At 42.5% G+C, this 17,574-nt stretch overlaps 1 protein-coding gene and 1 non-coding gene across 3 annotated transcripts; both read left to right on the top strand.

The window, feature by feature from the left end:
• The first annotated feature begins 870 nt into the window (after nucleotides 1-870).
• Nucleotides 871-17,457, top strand: PPP1R8 (protein phosphatase 1 regulatory subunit 8). 2 transcript variants are annotated; one of them, XM_037149332.2, is made up of 8 exons: nucleotides 886-979; nucleotides 1,419-1,504; nucleotides 2,822-2,882; nucleotides 7,102-7,255; nucleotides 8,551-8,771; nucleotides 10,262-10,406; nucleotides 13,483-13,547; nucleotides 16,017-17,457. In XM_037149332.2, the coding sequence occupies exons 5-8, from the start codon at nucleotides 8,706-8,708 to the stop codon at nucleotides 16,368-16,370; spliced, it is 630 nt and encodes a 209-aa protein (XP_037005227.1). In that variant the 5' UTR covers nucleotides 886-979; nucleotides 1,419-1,504; nucleotides 2,822-2,882; nucleotides 7,102-7,255; nucleotides 8,551-8,705; the 3' UTR covers nucleotides 16,371-17,457. The 2 variants fall into 2 exon arrangements, with proteins under 2 accessions (XP_037005228.1, XP_037005227.1); XM_037149333.2 differs by lacking the exon at nucleotides 1,419-1,504 and having other exon boundaries at nucleotides 871-979.
• LOC119052570 (small Cajal body-specific RNA 1) lies at nucleotides 4,724-4,883 on the top strand. Its single transcript, XR_005083162.2, has one exon. It is a non-coding gene; the product is annotated as a small Cajal body-specific RNA 1 (non-coding RNA).
• Nucleotides 17,458-17,574: the final 117 nt, after the last annotated feature.

Raw genomic sequence — 17,574 nt, 5'->3', positions numbered from 1 at the left:
CCAAATCACCGGTAACCAAAACTTAAAAATCCAAAGGTACCACGGCTTGGTTACTACTGAGGATTTGGATGCCTACCTTCTGGACAAATTGTTCCTGGCTCCAGCTTGTCCAGAATTTATTTCATCAACAGACTGTATTTTTGCAGTGTATAAGGTGCACTTGTTTGCCCAAAATTTTGAGGGAAAAATAAGGATGCATATTATACATGGGTAGTACCTAAAATAGCTGCATATTCTTGTTTTGTAATTAGTTACATAAAATATGTTAAACAATGCTAAAATTTCTTTATAATGCAGCAAAACAAGTATCTAAATATAAATAACTAATTGAATTTTAAGATTAAAACAAAAGCTTTTTTCCTGAAAGTTTGGGCCCAAAACGTGGGTGCACGTCATACACGGGATCGCATTTACACGGCAAAATATCTGACCCCCTAAAGCGGATTCCCATATAATTTTCCGAAGCCCACGAGGCCCAGGTTTGGATTAGGAAGGGGAAGTGAATATGCAGCTCTGCAGAGAAGTGCCGGAAGAGAAACAGGAGTGATCAGTGAAATCTCTGAGCTCTGCGCTCAAGCTCCTCTAGAGTGCAAGCCTGTAACAAGGATGGAGTTGGAAGATTTAAGAGCTCAGAGCTATGGGGAGACCGACACCTCTCCTTAGAAGCACCTTTTCCTCAGACACCTCCCAGCTACGGAGACTCTTCGGAGACTCTTCCAGAGAAGACCAACTGGCTCAAACACTGAAAAACACCTCAAAATCACACACAATCCAGTCTCCACCGCCCCTAGAAGTACCCCGTACGTGCGTGCGTGCGTGTTCGCGTGCGTACGCACAGGATACTGGGATGCCGCCTCTCCCCTCTGAGTCTTCCAGTTTCCCGGCGTGCTTCGAGCCCGCCAAATGGGAGGGGGAGACGCAAGATGGCGGCAGCCGCGAACTCTGGCTCCAACCTCCCGCTGTTCGACTGCCCGACTTGGTGAGTGGCGGGGCGAGCAGGGGTGAAGTGGCCTGGCCTGGCTTGGCCAGAGCGGGCTGGGCGGCTCATTTCTCGCAGTGGGCCGAGCGGTTCAGACACCTTGGGACTGATGAGGCAGAACAGTTCGTCGGGCCGGGCGGCGTGTGGAGGAACCGGCAGCCCGGGCCCAGGCACTGAGAAACCCAGAGTTGGGGGGTTCTGAGGCGCTCGGTTACGCAGCCCCTCCGTCCACGAGCCGTTTGCCGGAGCGCGTCGGGGCCGTGGCCCTGAACTTACCTCAACTCCTGACTGCCTAGTGCTCTTGGGTAGCACCCCACCTGCCCTGCTGCTCTCTGTCCCGAACGCGCACGAGCTGGCTTCCCGGCCCTAGCGCGACCTCAGAGCCCCGCATCCCCTGCGGTGCGGCACGCCTGGCCCGGTACCTGTTTGTCTCCCGCAGACTGGGAGCGCCCTGAGGGCAGGACGGCTCCGACCTACCCCTGTATTCCCAGCGACCAGCGCGGAGCCGGGCACAAGTGGGCATCGGTAATTGTTGGAAGGAACCCTTTTCATCCTTTCTCAAGTTTGGGGGAATAATGGAATAATTTAATTTAGTCTTTGAGTAGAGTGCAAGATGAATAACTATGAATTGCCTGGCCAGAAGCCCCATCTGAGTTAGAGCTCTATCTCTGCTGCAACTCACCACAGTGTATATTGTTTATGTTAATCTTTTGCCTCCCGTTCTGTGGAGATTCTCAAGGGCAGGGGCTCTCTCATGCATCTTTATGTTCCCAGCTCTTAGGCCTCAGCCAGGCACCTAGTAGGAGTTCAGAAAGGATGTTTGGGATGTAACATTGCTTTTCCTGTTTCCCAGACAAAATGGGCCTTTGTCCAAGGCACTGTCCTTTCAGCAACTGCCATAGAGGAGTTAGCTCAGAATTGTGAGATGACTATGTTGCCTCTTCCATTAAATGAACAGATACACACTTTTTGGATGCAAATGTAAGGACGAACTTCAAAGGAGCAAACACAGGAAGCAAGTGAATGTGTGGCTGCTCTCTGGATATCTGCATTTTTCGCAACACCTAGTTACTTCAGTCTACAAATTTTGTGTCAATTTTGGTTCCCTGCTGCATCAATTTCAGAAGTTGGACCAGGATAGTAAACTTACAGTTAGAGTAGACAGGTGACCTACCATTTCCTCAGGTTGTTATGCACCAGGTACTTTGTTAGGTGCTTTGACCTGTGTGTCACCCTTGAATGCTGTGGTTATAGGAATTTAGAGGGAAAAGTTCCCTTAAAAAAGCCATTATAGCATGACCTGTTCAAGGGTAAGAACCATCTCTTGTATTTGTCGTCACCTGGTTTCATGGGCATGATATCGGGTTGCTTGGATTCCCTGATTATGCACCTCTGATTTGGTCTCAAGAGATCTGCTCATCCTGTGATGGGATTGATCTTGATCAGCTCAAAACACCAACAGATTTATTCAACCTTTATATGGTATTAGTGCTGGTGGCAAAGCTCAGATTCAGCTTCAAGTGATCAGACTACCCCAGCTATAGTACTTGGACTCTACGCTGCTTTCTTTCTGAGGTAGAAAGCCAGTGTTAAAATATAGGTTTCTTTGGTGCTGCTCTAAATACAGATCCACTAAAACCTGTTTTAGAGCAATTGAATCACTGGGGAAGTAAGTGTCAAACTTAGAAAGGAGCTGTAATAACAGTGAAGTAGATGACATTTCGGCTTGAAACATGAACTAATTATAGGCTGATAGGAGAGCTGCGGTGCTGAATGGGACAATAATTGTAAATGGCATTTATGAACTCATCCCGAAAATGCTTTTTCCCTCTTATTTTTCAGGGCAGGTAAACCCCCACCTGGATTACATCTGGATGTAGTCAAAGGAGACAAACTAATTGAGGTTTGGAAATACATGTCTTCCCTTTTTTCCTACCACACTAAAGATTTTTTGCCAGTGGCTTACTTTTCCACCCCCTCTCCTATGCTTTGTTTTCTAGCAGTGCTACTTTTGTTCATCCTGATTTTTTTCTATTAAAAGCACATGGTGATATAACACATTCATACCTCATATCTCTCACAGACACTCAGTTTTTTGTGACTTCTCTCACCTTCTAAATGAAAGATTTTTTAATAGATCTTGGGCCTATGGACCCTAATCATACTGGAGCCCTATAACTTAGTGAATTCCCTCTCTATAAGTACATGGAGTTGTATGGAAGGTACAAGATATGCAATTACTGGCCCTGGCTGGTGTGGCTCAGTGGGTTGAGCACCCACCTGGGAACTGAAAGGTCGCTGGTTTGATTCTCAGTACATGTTGGGGGTTTTGGGCCAGGTTCCCAGTAGGGGGCGCACTAGAAGCAACCACACATTAATGTTTCTCTACCTCTCTCCCTCTCTTCCCCTGTCTATACATAAATCAATCAATCAATCAATTAATTAATTAAAAATGTGAAATAACTGAAAAAAGTGAATGATATAGATTAAGTTTAACTTTTAAGTTGACTTTTGTGATATTCAGACTCAAGCCCTTGAATGAAGAGAATGGAATGCTGGTGAAATTTATTCATTTATTCAAAACATTGAGTGTTTACTCTGTTCCAGTTATTGTGCTCAGCATAGGGACCACAGCAGTGAATAAAATGTGGTTTCCTCCTTCAAAGAAATTATTTTGTGAGAAAGACGCATCGCAAAAAATTCCATGGTAATAATTGAAATAAGTAGTGTAAAGAAAAAGTTTAGCAGAATTCCAGATTTTTTTACAAGTCTCTGGAATGAACACCCCATAGAACTTAAAGAGAACATAAATTTTGATTAGCTAATAGGTCGTGTATAGTTTTGTTTTGTTTTTGTTTAATTCTTTGGCACCATTTATTTAACAAGAATGGAAATTAAGCCTTCTGTGACCGTGGAGGTGTGAGTCTCCATCTCTTAGACCACTTTTTTGTTTGCTTGCTCGAATAGAATTTAGGTTCCGGATCCCACTTCTGAGTGTATATAGTAAAAACATTGTTCCATGGTTGAAAAGCTATCTTTGAGATCTGAATGATGTTCCATAAATATATTGTTGTCACTTCAGAATATTGTAGAAATACCCTGGTATTTTGCAAAGTATTAAGGCATGAGTTGGGATGAAATTTTTTATTCATCATGCCCACAGCCAGTCACTTAAGCCCCTTTGTTGTGGGTTCTTCTGTCTTTTAATTTAATTTAATTTATTTATAATTTAATTTATCAGGGTGACATTGGTTAATGAAATAATATGTTTTGGGTTGTACAGTTCTATAATTCATCATCTGTATAGAGTTCTTCTGTTTTAAAAGTTACAAAACAACATTATTCAATGAAATAATTTTGCTAAAATATCTATAAAACCTTTTTTTAACTGTAGCCTGTTTCACAAATATAAAATACTGTTGCTAAATAGCGTGAAGCTTTGAAGACATAAGAATCCATTTCGTTACTAGAATTTAATAGTTTCAGTGTGCAACAGGAAGAAACAGAAAAGGAGGCCTAGCCTTAATATCATATTCCTTTGTGAAATAATTTATATTTTCAAAGTGCTATCAGTTGTCAAACATCCCTTTGATTACTGTTTCCATTAACTGATAGTGTTCTCTGTCTTTCATTGCTCTTAGGTGTGTTGAGTTGCCACACAATTGTCAAGTTACAATCCTTAGACATCACTGTGCTTTTCTGAGTGGAATAGATCTGAGATGTGCTTATTTTTAAGGATTTAGGCAGCACTTGATACTAACCAAATTATCTACATCCTAGCTTTGTGTCAAAGGCCTGTGATGTTTTATGATAGCTGGGTTTAAGAAGTGCAGTATTAAAAGTCATGAGTCTTTTAAGCTCAGTGTTAAAGATGCGTTCTGAGTTATAACTCAGTGGCATAACTCGATAAAGGTACTAGCCATAGTTAATCAAGAAGTTTTGGCTTTAGTGATTATTGAAAAAGACCAGTGCATTATTTCATTTACGTGGACAGAAGAAGCACAGTGTCCAGGAGTTAACAAATCTTAATTCTAAGACATACTGTTTTCCCGCTACATGTTCATGTTTTTATAATTGAGATGCCTTTAATCATGGATGTATTCATTTAATTTGACAGCCCTTTTGTGCTCTTTTCCCCCTCTAAACATCTAGATTTCTATTATGTCTTTGACACCTCAGAATCATAGCAATTTGGTCAGTGTTATATTAGAACCCAAGAGCTGGTGGTCTTATATACTGTTTCCTTGAGAGTAGCCAGTGGGGACTGTGGTTAGCAAATTTTAGCTTGTGAGGGCATAATCTGTGTGCATATAAACATGAATGAGAAATGCAGTGAGATTCAGCCTGCACAGATATTACCCAGAGAGAATATGATGTTGAAATTTCAGAGTTCTCTCAATTCTAAAGCAATGTCATATTTAACCCAAGTCTTAAAACTTGGTTCTAAGCAGACATTGGGATGATTGTCTTGTTGAGCTGTCAGGCTGTTAATTCCTGGTGCTGCCTAGCAGTATAGTTTGGACCTGGAACAAGCCTTGCCACCAGCAGATGGGCACTCTGCTGGACAGGGTGTCCCAGAGGTGACCCACTTACCTATACTAGCTTGAACTAATTGAGCCTTAAGGCAAAGCTTAAAAGAAATTGGGTAAGTGATTGTTTTTAAAAAATTAAGAGTGTGTCTATAGTATTTGTTCACTCATTAAAATGTTCCTTGCCATATGGTGCATTTTTTGATGCAGGTAGAGTGAAGAAAATATATAACATGATTAAAAGAGCTTAGACTCTGAAGTGGGGCAGTTTCCATCTGTATGAATTTCTAAAATATTTCAGCTTATAAATATCTAGCTGTGTGAACTTGAATGTGTTAATTTCTTTATAGTTCTATTTTTCCATTTATAAAAATAGGAATAAAAGTACCTACCTACCTCACAGAGTGGTTGTGAGGATGAAATGAGCATAAAACTCAGCACTGTGTGTGGCTCAAAGGTACTTGGCAGTTGTTACTGTTATCAGTGTGTACGGTATATTTCTGGTTTTGTGAGGAGAACACTCACTGAAAGTTCAGTGGCATAGCCAGGAATGAAACATAAGCCTCTTGATTCCTAGCCTGGTATTGTACTAACTTGACTATGCCTCGCTCCTCAGCTTTGTGCTATGTTATCTCAGAGATATTTAGGAGTATAATGTGAAATGTGAACTAGAACAGAATGAGACCTTCTAAGGTTTTCCTTTAAAGGAAAAACATCATATATCCAATAAGGGTTATTCTTTTAAATGGTCAAATGGTAGACTTAAAACTGGAGGAAGTCCTGACCAGTTGGTTACAACGTGGTCTCTATACGCCAAGATTGCAGGTCCAATTCCTGGTCAGGGCACACACAAAAATCAACCAATGTAGGAATTAAAACCAGTGAATGCATAAAGAAGTAGAACAACAAATTGATGCCTCTCTCTCCCTCTCCCCCCCCCTTTCTAAAATCAATCAGTTAAAAAAATTAAAACTGGAAGAAGTATGAGCAAAAATTTCTCTAGAGCTATCTACAACCAGGCTGTCAGGGTTTACTGATCCAGGATTAAAAGGAAAATAACAGTGTAGTGAGTTTTTCATAAAGCTAAATCAGCTCCAAGTATTCCAAAAGTACTTTGGGTCTATGACGACCAATTAGAATATAGGTAGATGTTTATACCCCCTTCCTTTCCTAACCAGTTGTTACTCTTCTTTTGGATGCATGTTTTCTGAAAAGCAGTCATTATTTTATAAATATGATCTGTATTCTTGTTTCCTGCTTGATCTAAAATTAAGATCCAATGAAATCTTAAGTTTCCAATGGACAAAAAACAACCCCTCTTGCAGGCTACTTTCATCTAATAATTAGGACTGGTTTTTTTATACAACACTAGACATTTGACCACTATATTTGGGAAGATTAATTGCATCTACCCCTCAAGATATAAGTAAATTATTGTGAGTTCTTTATCTTGAAGAATAACAGGAAATAATTTTTTTTTCACCTTGGCAAGGAATTTTATCTATTCATGATTCTCTGTTTATTTCATTGGAAGAGTGTTTGCTAAATCCTGTTGAAATGATTTGAGTAATATTTAATCTAATGTTTATTTAGAAACTGATTATTGATGAGAAGAAGTATTACTTATTTGGGAGAAACCCTGATTTATGTGACTTCACCATTGACCACCAGTCCTGCTCGCGGGTCCACGCTGCCTTGGTCTACCACAAGCATCTGAAGAGAGTTTTCCTAATAGATCTCAACAGTAGTAAGTAACCGACATCCCATCTATCCCCATCTCACACATTTCTCTTGGGCAATGTAAAAATGCTCTTTGGGTTCTTCAGTTTCAAAATCGAGTTTTATTACTGATCAAGGGAAAGTTTATGTTTGGTTTTTAAATCTGCTCTTTTCAACTCCTGTGATATCGCCTATTTTCCTAAAATAATTGGTGACTGGAGAGAAGGTTTCAGGGGAGGACTGTCCTGGAGAAGGCAGTGGGTATAGATAGAGAACAACAACAAAAATGCCCAGGAGCTAGGGACCATGGGAATCCAAGTCCATGGTCCAAGTGTTTATAGGACCATGATAAATTGTGGTCCAATTTTAGCAGAAGCCGTGATTAGCTCCGTTAATGTAATAGAATAGTGGTGCAGGACATTAAAAAAATGCTTTTGAACAGTTTAATTTTTTTGTAGTGGGTTATTTACTCCAGCTGCATTCTGCTTTGACTACTAATAATATCAGTTTTCATTTTATGAACATACTACAACTAATAAGATTTTCAACTTTGCCAAAGATAATCCCGGGAATGCAATTGAGACTTAACTACATGGTTCCCTGAAGTTTGTTCATTTTCCCGTATATAGATACAGTGTGAAATGTAAAGGATCCTGCTTCCTGGGCTGACCATGTCCTCCTCCCGCACTTCCCAACATGGAGCCCAGCCCAGTCTGCCTGTGTAATGGTTTTGGAGAGCCTTGTCTCACAAGTATTACTTGCAGATTTATCTCATCTTTTCTCTCCGTTTTATAACATGCAGAATGCAGACGTGGAAAAGTTTTCAGACTCTGCAGCAGGGTTTTGGCTTGCCTTGGCATTCATTATCACACTTGTTTCAGCCAACCTCATCTTGTCGTGGGGAAAACCCAAGGATAACTGTCATCAGGGCCTGTGTTCCTTAGGCTTGGGGCTGGAGAGGTCAGACCACAGCGATGCCTGTCTCCTACCATGGGGGGCGTGGTTATTGCTGGGTTGGAGCCATTCCTGCTGGGCCCAGAATGGAGCCAAGCCTGTCTGGCAGCAGAGAGCAAGTGGTGGTGTTTGTTATGTGGGGTGACAGCAGGTCTGAAGATGTGTAAGAATTCCACTGAGGAGATTCAAGACCCAGTGAAGGAGTTTTCCTTTTCATTGTGACCCAATACAAGGGATGCAGAGTGGACCCAGTGTCATTTTCATTTTAAAAAGCAGAATGGATATGCTGGGAGGAGCTGCTCTCCTTTCTACAACAAAAAAAGGTTGTTTTTTTTTTTTCTCTTACATTTTTGATTTGGTTATTCCCAGCACACGGCACTTTCTTGGGTCACATTCGATTGGAACCTCACAAGCCTCAGCAAATTCCCATCGATTCCACAGTCTCATTTGGTGCATCCACAAGGGCATACACTCTTCGAGAGAAGCCTCAGACATTGCCATCGGCGGTGAAAGGAGATGAGAAGATGGGTGGAGAGGATGATGAACTCAAGGGCTTACTGGGGCTTCCAGAGGAGGAAACCGAACTTGATGTAATTCCACGTCTTTGTCATTGTTTCGTCTTTTGGGACTCCGGTTTTGGCATTGTGAAAATGCCAATGACTTAGTGCCAGGAGATCTTGAGGTCGGTAATGGGCCTTTGTCACTTAGGTAGACTAGTGTGGTCAGCTGTGACACACATTGGAGAGCTGCATTGTGTGAATTTGGTTTTGTATGTCGGGGTGACGAGACTAGGTCTGTTGCCAGTAGACACTCCTGGTTTTCTTATGCACCTTCGCTGAACGTTAGAAGCCAAGGCTGGTAGTTAAATTTTTCCCAAAGTTGCACTGTCCACAGTGGTAGCTACTGGCTGCACATCAAGTACTTCGTAGTCACATATGACTAGTGACTTCCGTGTTGAATAGTACAGATAGACAACACTTTTATTATTCAGAAAGTTTGATTGGACAGCACTGATGTAGACTGAAGCTTTTTTGATACTGTCCAAATAACCCAGGAATCTTCTGAATAGAACTAGCCCGTTTTTGTTCTTATGGACCTGGCTGCCCCAAATGCTGTGATTTTTACAGTATTTTATTTTTAAAGTTTTCTAGAGGCTGACCCCAGTAGTTTGTGACGGGGCTGTCATCCTTTACATGTCTGTCCCTGCAGTGGTGTGACTGGTCTATTCAGGTAGAGCATGTGCGAGCGTGTCCTTAACTGCCCACTTGCACTTACTGTTCTAGTGCATTAAGGCAGTTTCCCAGCCCTTAGGGAGAAAAGCACTTACGGCAATATTACAATTTAGAAGTTATTTTGTTAAAAAGAAGTAGCCCCATAGCCAGAGGCCTTGAGGTAGTCACTCTTGCCCATTTTTCCACCAGGCTTCTTCCATGCTTTTCTGTCTTTTAAATTTAGTGTGTGAGGTCTGACTGGATCTTCATTCTTGAGACATTTTGAATATCACAAACTGCAGTGCAGATTGGAATAAGTCCAGAGGATTGGGAAGAGGCAGGCAGCAGTGCTGAGGCCAAGTTAATCGTTGAGATGGATGGATGGTTATGAATAGAAATGAGCCACACGCAGGAATGGGGAGTGACAACACATTAATGCCAAACATTAAGTGCACTGGCAGTGTCCCTATGAGTTCTAAAAGAAAGGAGCTGTCAATTGTCCTTTCTCATCTCTGTTTTGTTACTTTAAAAGAATTCTTAGAGTTCCTTCCAGTCATATTCCTTTAATTCTCAGTATAAAGATGTGATAGCCTTTCTTTAAAAGAAAAGAAAGCTCAAAACCTCAACTCAAAGATGTTCTCAGCTCAAGGCCTCCACTCCCTTTTGAATATCACTGCTCCACTAGTCAAAGAAGGTGTCTTGTTAATATTTAGCAATCTAGGGACAGTAATGAGTTTTTTCTGAATAGGGAAGAGACTCTTGTCTGCCTGGGGAAGTCAAAGTTAGCCCCTAATTCCTTTATGTAGGAATATGTTCTTCAAATCTTCTGTGTACTGACTCCTGTCTTTCCTGTGTGAACCTTGGCCTAGAACCTGACAGAGTTCAACACTGCCCACAACAAGCGGATCTCCACCCTCACCATTGAGGAGGGGAATCTGGATATTCAGAGACCAAAGAGGAAGAGGAAGAACTCACGGGTGACTTTCAGTGAGGATGATGAGATCATCAACCCAGGTGAGGTATCTTCCCAGTTTCTTCTGATGAAAAAAGTATGGTCTCAGAGAGTAGTGCACATAAGCCACAGGGAAGTTGCAGTGTTTCTCACAAGGTTTAGGATAATAGGTGCTACATTAAGGAGAGAGAGTTTTTGTAGTTCATTGGTGTAGTACTCTCAACACTCAAGCATTATCCACTTGCAATGTGAAAGAAATAGGTAAAGGCGGGGCCCAATGTAACTCGGTATACAGAGCAAAGCTGTAATTTTCCTCTGCTGATCAAGTGTGCCCAGGTCGTAGTGAAGTTTTAAGTTAAGCGTAGGTGTTTGCTCTATTTACCTCTAAGGAGGACATTATTTTCTTTTTGCGGTTCTGTGTGTGCTTGGTAACTCTTAAGATTGGAGAACCTTCTGCTGCTGCTATTAACCACATTGAAGACTTGCCTGTCTGTTGGAGTGTAATTTATAGAAAGTTTGTCTGAAAATGTCAGTAAGAACATCAGATTATGGGACAGCCACTATCTACCAGTTTGTTCTATTGTTTAGCATTTATTTATTGGCTCATGTTGTATCTTTTTTTAAAATTATTACTTTATTGTTCAATTACAGTTGTCTGCATTTTCTCCCCACCCCTCCCCCTGGGTTCATGTTATAGCTTAAGTACTCTGGTAGGTGAATGACATAAAACTGGGAGTTATAGTTTGTACAGTGAAGATGGAATTGGGATTCAGAAAACTGTGTTTGAACATAAATCTCAATGGATAGAAATAGTGATCCCAGACTAACAAGTCACTGTTAACACCCAAAATGAAATGCAGTGAGAATCACTTTCAAGCCCTGCATTTAGTTTCAAAATATCAATTATTTAAATGGAGGAGGAGACTGATAGGTATGGAGAGCAGTCCCTTAGTCCCCTGGATGCTGGAATGTAGGGAAGGGACCACGCATGAGGGAGGGGGTGTGGCCCTTGTGGTTAGACCTTGAAGCAGTGGGCAAAACCAGAGCCAGTGAGTAGTGTTTGGTTCAGTGTAAAAAAAGCACAAGGAGCCTGGCTGGGTGGTTCAGTTGGTTGGGGTATCGTCCCGTCCCTGAAAGGGTTGTGGGTTTGATCAGGGTGCATACAAGGAGGCAGCTGCTTGATGTTCCTCTCTGTCTCCCTCCCTCCCTCCCTCTCTCTCCCCCTCTTCCTTTCTCTCTAAAATTAATAAAGATATCCTTAGGATAAAAACAACAATAACAATACTGAGTCCTTATATTTAGAAGAGTTAAAAGGATTCCTGTGAAAGAGATTGGGGCATGCATTCTAGGGACCAATTTACTTTCCCCAGATGGTGTGTGAAGTGGAATGGTTCACTGCTAAAAGTCGTGAGTGCCTGAGGGAAATGTTTAGGCGGGGGTGGGATGACCGATCTCAGAAACTTATTCTGGGCCCAGAACCTGTGGAGTACGAGTTTCTAGAGGTGGGACCTGAAAGTTTCTAGTTTAAAACAAGCTCTTGTACAAACAAATAGCTGATAACTTGTGAATTACTGGACTAGACGATAAGCATCTGATCTGCTTTGTTTTTCTCCTGGGGAAGTATTGCCCAGAGCTTTATTAAGGCCATGTACTCGGGCAGAGTATAGTGTAGTGGCAGAGCATAGTGTAGTGGTTAAAGAGTGTGGACTCTGAAATCGGAGGGCCTGGGTTGGAAGTCCCCCTCTCTACTTAGTACCTGTATGACCTTGGTCAGGTAACTTAAAAAACTACTGTCCTCACAGGATTGGTGAGATTAAATGCATGCCATGTGAAAATACTTCAGATCGGTGCTCAGCATTCAGTAAGCTCTTGATAATTGTAGCCATTATCCCCACCATCACCTGTCAGAATGTTGGCCTTCTAGCCATGCAAGCTTTCCTATACCCTGAAGTCGACTTAGCAGGGAATTTTTTGGTAGATGTCCAGGAACAGGGGTCTCCGGGAACGGTTGTACCTCTGTCTAGGAGTAGAATGGCTGGAGAGTGAGGAGAGGATGCGAGGCTTGGCCACCATTCAGCCAGCACAGAACTGGGTCCCCCAGAGGGGATTAGCCCCTCCCTTCTGTAGGCCTGGTGCGCTCATGGGGTGCACCCCCAGTAGCTACCCCTGTCAGGCTCCCGTTGCTCATGTGCCTCATTCAGCTTTCCTTGCTGAAGGGATGATTGGAACAGGGGTCCTATGGGGATGAGAAAAGATAAGGGTACCTTTTCTAGAGACCTCATGTCCTTCCTCAATCTGGTTGTCTTTTCCTCATTTTTCATGCGGAAGCCATTCATTGAACAAAAGTTGGTTGTTCAATGAATATACCAGGATATATTCTTTAGCAGCATCCTAACATGTGAAAAGCCAGGCTTAAATCAACCAGGTATTAATTATTCCAATTAAGTAAGTAGTCTTTATTTTCCAAAGGAATTTATAGGAGTGGGTTTTTTTTAAGATTTTATTTATTTGCCGTTTGGTGTGGCTCAGTGGGTTGAGTGCTAGCCTGTGAACCAAAAGGTTGCTTGTTCAATTCCCAGTCAGGGCACATGCCTGGATTGCAGACCAGGTCCCCAGTTGGGGTATGTGAGAGGAAACCACACATTGATGTTTCTCTCCCTCTCTTTCTCTGTCTCTTCCTCTCTGTAAAAATAAACAATTTTTAAAAATTTATTTATTTATTTTTAGAGAGAGGCGAGGGAAAGGGAAGGAGACAGAGAGGGAGAGAAGCATCCATGTGTGAGGGGAACAGTTGCTTCTCACATGTCTCCAACTGGGAACCTGACTTATAACCCAGGCATGTGCCCTGCATAGGTATCAAACTGGTGGCCTTTTGGTTCTCAGGCTGGAGCTCAGTCCACTGAGCCTCACCAGTCAGGGCCTGAGTTGTTTTCTTGTCAATTAAATGTTTACTGTAGTGGTGTTTACCTCATAGGCTTGTGAGGATTTAACCAGTGCTCAGCATTGGTGCTAATACTCAAAGTATTAGCTGGATTTTACTGTTTTAATATGAGTAGTTGTGTTGCTTTGTTTGTAGTGAGCGCTATACCCTCAATCCTCCCAGTAGAGTATTAACCTCTCCCTCACGTCTTTTTGCAGAGGATGTGGATCCCTCAGTCGGACGCTTCCGGAACATGGTACAGACTGCAGTGGTCCCAGTGAAGGTAGGAAGCATATTGTAACAGTATTTGAAATGCCATTTCATATGGTCTGGCTTAAAAATTCACTCTTTAAAAAAAATCACTCTTAACCTGGCTGGTGTGGCTCAGTGAATTGAGTGCCAGCATGTGAACCTAAAGGTCACCGGTTCGATTCCCAGGCAGGGCACATGCCTGGGTTGCTGGGCCAGATCCCCCATAGGGGGTGTGTGAGAAGCAACCACACATTGACGGTTCTTTCCCTCTCCTTCTCCCTCTTTTCCCCTGCCTCTAAAAATAAACAAATAGTCTTTTTTTTAAGATTTTTAAAAATTATTATTATTTATTTATCTTTAGAGGGGAAGGGAAGGAGAGAGGGAGAGAAATATCAATGTATGGTTGCCTCTCGTGAGTCCCCTGCTGGGAAATAGCCCGCAACTCAGGCATGTGCCCTGACTGGGAATCAAACCTTGATCCTTTGGTTCGCAGGCCCGCACTCAATCCACTGAGCTACACCAGCCAGGAACAAATAAAATGTTTTAAAAAAAATTTACTCTTTCATGTGAATGAAAGGTAATTGTTAAATGTGTGCCTAATTTTAAAACACATTCTTTACTCTCCCATTTTTTACCCCTTGGAAATACTTTTACTCTATCTATGTCCAGGGGACCCTGGAGAGCCATAGAAATGCTGCAGGTGACCAGCCAGGTCAATGCTACATATAAATTATGGTGCGACAGGAGTCTAAATTTACCTCACAGCATGCCTCAGAGAGACTCACCTTTCTTTAGTCTTTCCCTTCTGGCTCAGTTTAAGTTCTTAGGTAAGGAAGAAGCATTGTTGCATTTCTGCATGGCACCTTCAGCTTTTGCTGTGCCTTTATTCTGTGCATAGGAATGGCACATACAGGAAAGCCAGCCCAGACCTGGATTAGGTTTGAAAACCAGGAATGTTGAAGAACCAGGAGGGGTTAGTTACAAAGGTGTTCTCATTACTCAACAAATGGAGGAACTACCTGACAGCTAGGAACAAGTAGCCCTTTAAGTACTGAGATCCCTGTCAATAGGGGTATTCAAATAAAAGCAGTTGGAAGATGCTGGTCAGAGATGATATAGAGATTTATTTTTAACAAGTCTTTAGAATAGCCCTGACAGGTGTGGCTCAGTTGGTTGGGTGTTGGCCTACAAAGCCAAAAGTCACCAGTTTGTTTCCCGGTCAGGGCACAGGCCTGGATTGCAGGTGTGGTCCCCAGTTAGGGCTCAAGAGGCAACTGATTGATGTTTGTCTCCCTCCTTTCTTCTCTTTTTAAAAATAAATAAATAAAATCTTAGAAATAAAAAGTCTTTAGAATATATTAGACTAAATTAGTATGTCAAATTCCTGGTTAGTCTTTGTTTAATCCAAAACAAGTAGAGAAGTGAGGGGAGTCTAGTGTGAAAAACTATTTAAGATGAAATTTTCTATGCAGCTCTAGTGTATTTATGTCACATTTCCCCTTAAGCCCATTTCTGTCTTTTTGGAATGTTCTTTTGTCATTAAAGTATAAAACCAGCAGATATTTTCACTTTTATGTTAGCTTTATTTTGGTATAATCCACATACAGTGAAATGAACACATGTCAAGGGTACAGTTTGGATTTTGACACTTGTGAACACCTGGGTCACCACCATACTCAAGATTTGGAAGATTTCCATCACCCCAAGGTGTTTCTTTATGTCCCTTTGCTACCAGTCCTCTACCACTCCCAGGCCCAGGCAATGAGTCAGTTCTTTCATTCACTACAGATCTGTTTTGCTCTGAGATTAATGTTTAAAAATTGGGCACCCGACATGAAAATAAAGACTAACTTCTTATGCACCCCCCAGCAAAAAGAATTTAAATTCCTGCTTCCACCCATTATCACCTCTTTCCTAAAAGGACATTTTAACACTGAACACCCCCCCCCCCCCCGAAGCCTGGCTGGTGTAGCTCAGTGGATTGAGCGTGGGAGTGTGAACCAAAGGGCCGCTGGTTTGATTCCCAGTTCAGGGCACATGCCTGGCTTGCAGGCCAGGTCCCCAGTGGGGGCCACGTGAGAGGCAACCACACATTGATGTTTCTCTCCCTCTCTTTTTCCCTCCCTTCCCCTCTCTTTCAAAAGTAAATAAAATATTTAATAAAATAAAATCTTTAAAAACAGAGAGGGAGGGGTATGACAGCCCAAGGGTAAAGAATGGTCACTTCAGCTGGATGGATGTGTTTTACTTCAGAAAGCTCACACTCTGTCCTCACTTTTTCGGTGTGACTCAGGTCGTGAAGACTTTTTGTGGACCTGGCATGTTAGACGGCCTCTGTAAACCCTGAGGTTTCAGGACAGTGAAATAGATTGGGAAATAAAACAACAATAAGACAAAAGGGGGCCTCCTCCAATTTTTTTTAGGACTAGAATAGAAAAAAAGCTAATTAGTACCACTCTGTGTCTCACCTCTTGTCTCCTCTGTTCCTTGTGAACCACAGAAGAAGCGAGTGGAGGGAGCTGGCTCCTTGGGCCTGGAAGAATCGGGGAGCAGGCGCATACAGAACTTTGCATTCAGTGGAGGACTCTACGGAGGTCTGCCCCCCACGCACAGTGAAGCCGGCTCCCAGCCGCATGGCATCCATGGGACAGCACTCATCGGTGGTTTGCCCATGCCATACCCGAACCTTGCCCCTGACGTGGACTTGACTCCTGTTGTGCCATCAGCAGTGACCATGAATCCTGCACCAAACCCTGTCGTCTATAACCCCGAAGCCGTCAATGAACCCAAGAAGAAGAAATATGCAAAAGAAGCTTGGCCGGGCAAGAAGCCCACTCCTTCCTTACTGATTTGATATTTTTGGTCATGGAGAAGGGTGGGATTGGGTGGGAGTTGGGTGGAAGGGCGATGGGGGAGCTAATGAACTAGGGAGAAAAATTTTCCATGTGTGCAGTATCGTCTTTCGGAATGTCTCCTGGGGTCCTAACCATGTAATATCAAAACTTGGGGTGGGGTTGAAATAGCCCGTAAAGACTAGTCTTCAGAACACTTTCAGTATAGAGAAATGTTTTATACATCCTTTTAAATAGACTGCCCTGGCTCTCTCCCAGGCCTCTCGTTACCTCCTCCTTTCTTCCCTCTTTTAGGATCACTTTTATTTAAAGTCGTGTACCCTAGGGAGAGACTCCAGGCCGTCAGGTTGAGTTCAGAGATGGGGAGGTGACTGTCACATCATCAGCCTTGTGGGTACTGCAGCCTAATTTATATTTACTATCCTTGTAAGTCCCATGTAGCAAAAGGGTTGCCACGGGTCTGAGGTTGATCAAAAAGGGTTTAGTACTCTTCAGTTAAGCTAAAGTTTATACTCAAAATGTTTTCCTGGTCAGTGGTTTTGAGGTCCAGTAGTTAGGCTTTTCTCTTGTGTTCTTTCTATTGGAATGAGAACATTTTGCTTGTGGCTGAGGCCAGTGCCAGAGACCCAGGTTGATAGTTTTACACTTACTACTTGTTTGAACTTGACCTGTTTTCTTGTCAAACTGGAGTACCCTACTTGCAGAAGTTTCTCATTTGATTCCAGAGTACTGTCCTCTACTCTGTAAAGGCTTTCCTTTTCAAGTGTGTTAATGAAGGCAACTTATAAAAGATATGACCAGTTAGAAGAATTCCAATTAAAAAGATTTAACTTTGCAAGTAACTGATGTCTCTAAGAGGACGTTTTCAGAAGTTGGTTCAGAGGCTCTTCCCCCCCTTCACTGAGAGCTCTCGTTACCCAGAGCGCTAAGGCTAGTCCTGGCTGCAGACGGAGGAGACGGAGGCAGGAAACAGTGATGTGAGCTTTGTACAGAGATTTGTACATTTGTGTAATAGGCCTTTTCACGCTTTAAGTGTAGCTTTTTACCTGTAACCTTTATTACATTGTAAATTAAATGTAACTTTTGTCATTCCCGTGCAGTTGTGATTCAGTCACCATACTGATTCCCACCGACACTAGGGAGGTTTGTCCGAGGTACAGCTTTTGGGCTTGGGAGGTGGTGCTCTGTCCCCATTTTATTACCACA

Source organism: Artibeus jamaicensis, unplaced genomic scaffold (assembly GCF_021234435.1).
Source record: "Artibeus jamaicensis isolate MK-2021 breed Jamaican fruit bat unplaced genomic scaffold, CSHL_Jam_final scaffold_847, whole genome shotgun sequence".
Lineage (NCBI taxonomy): Eukaryota > Metazoa > Chordata > Mammalia > Chiroptera > Phyllostomidae > Artibeus > Artibeus jamaicensis.
The sequence above is the reverse complement of the archived record's forward strand: the minus strand, read 5'-3'. Positions and strand labels throughout refer to the sequence as shown.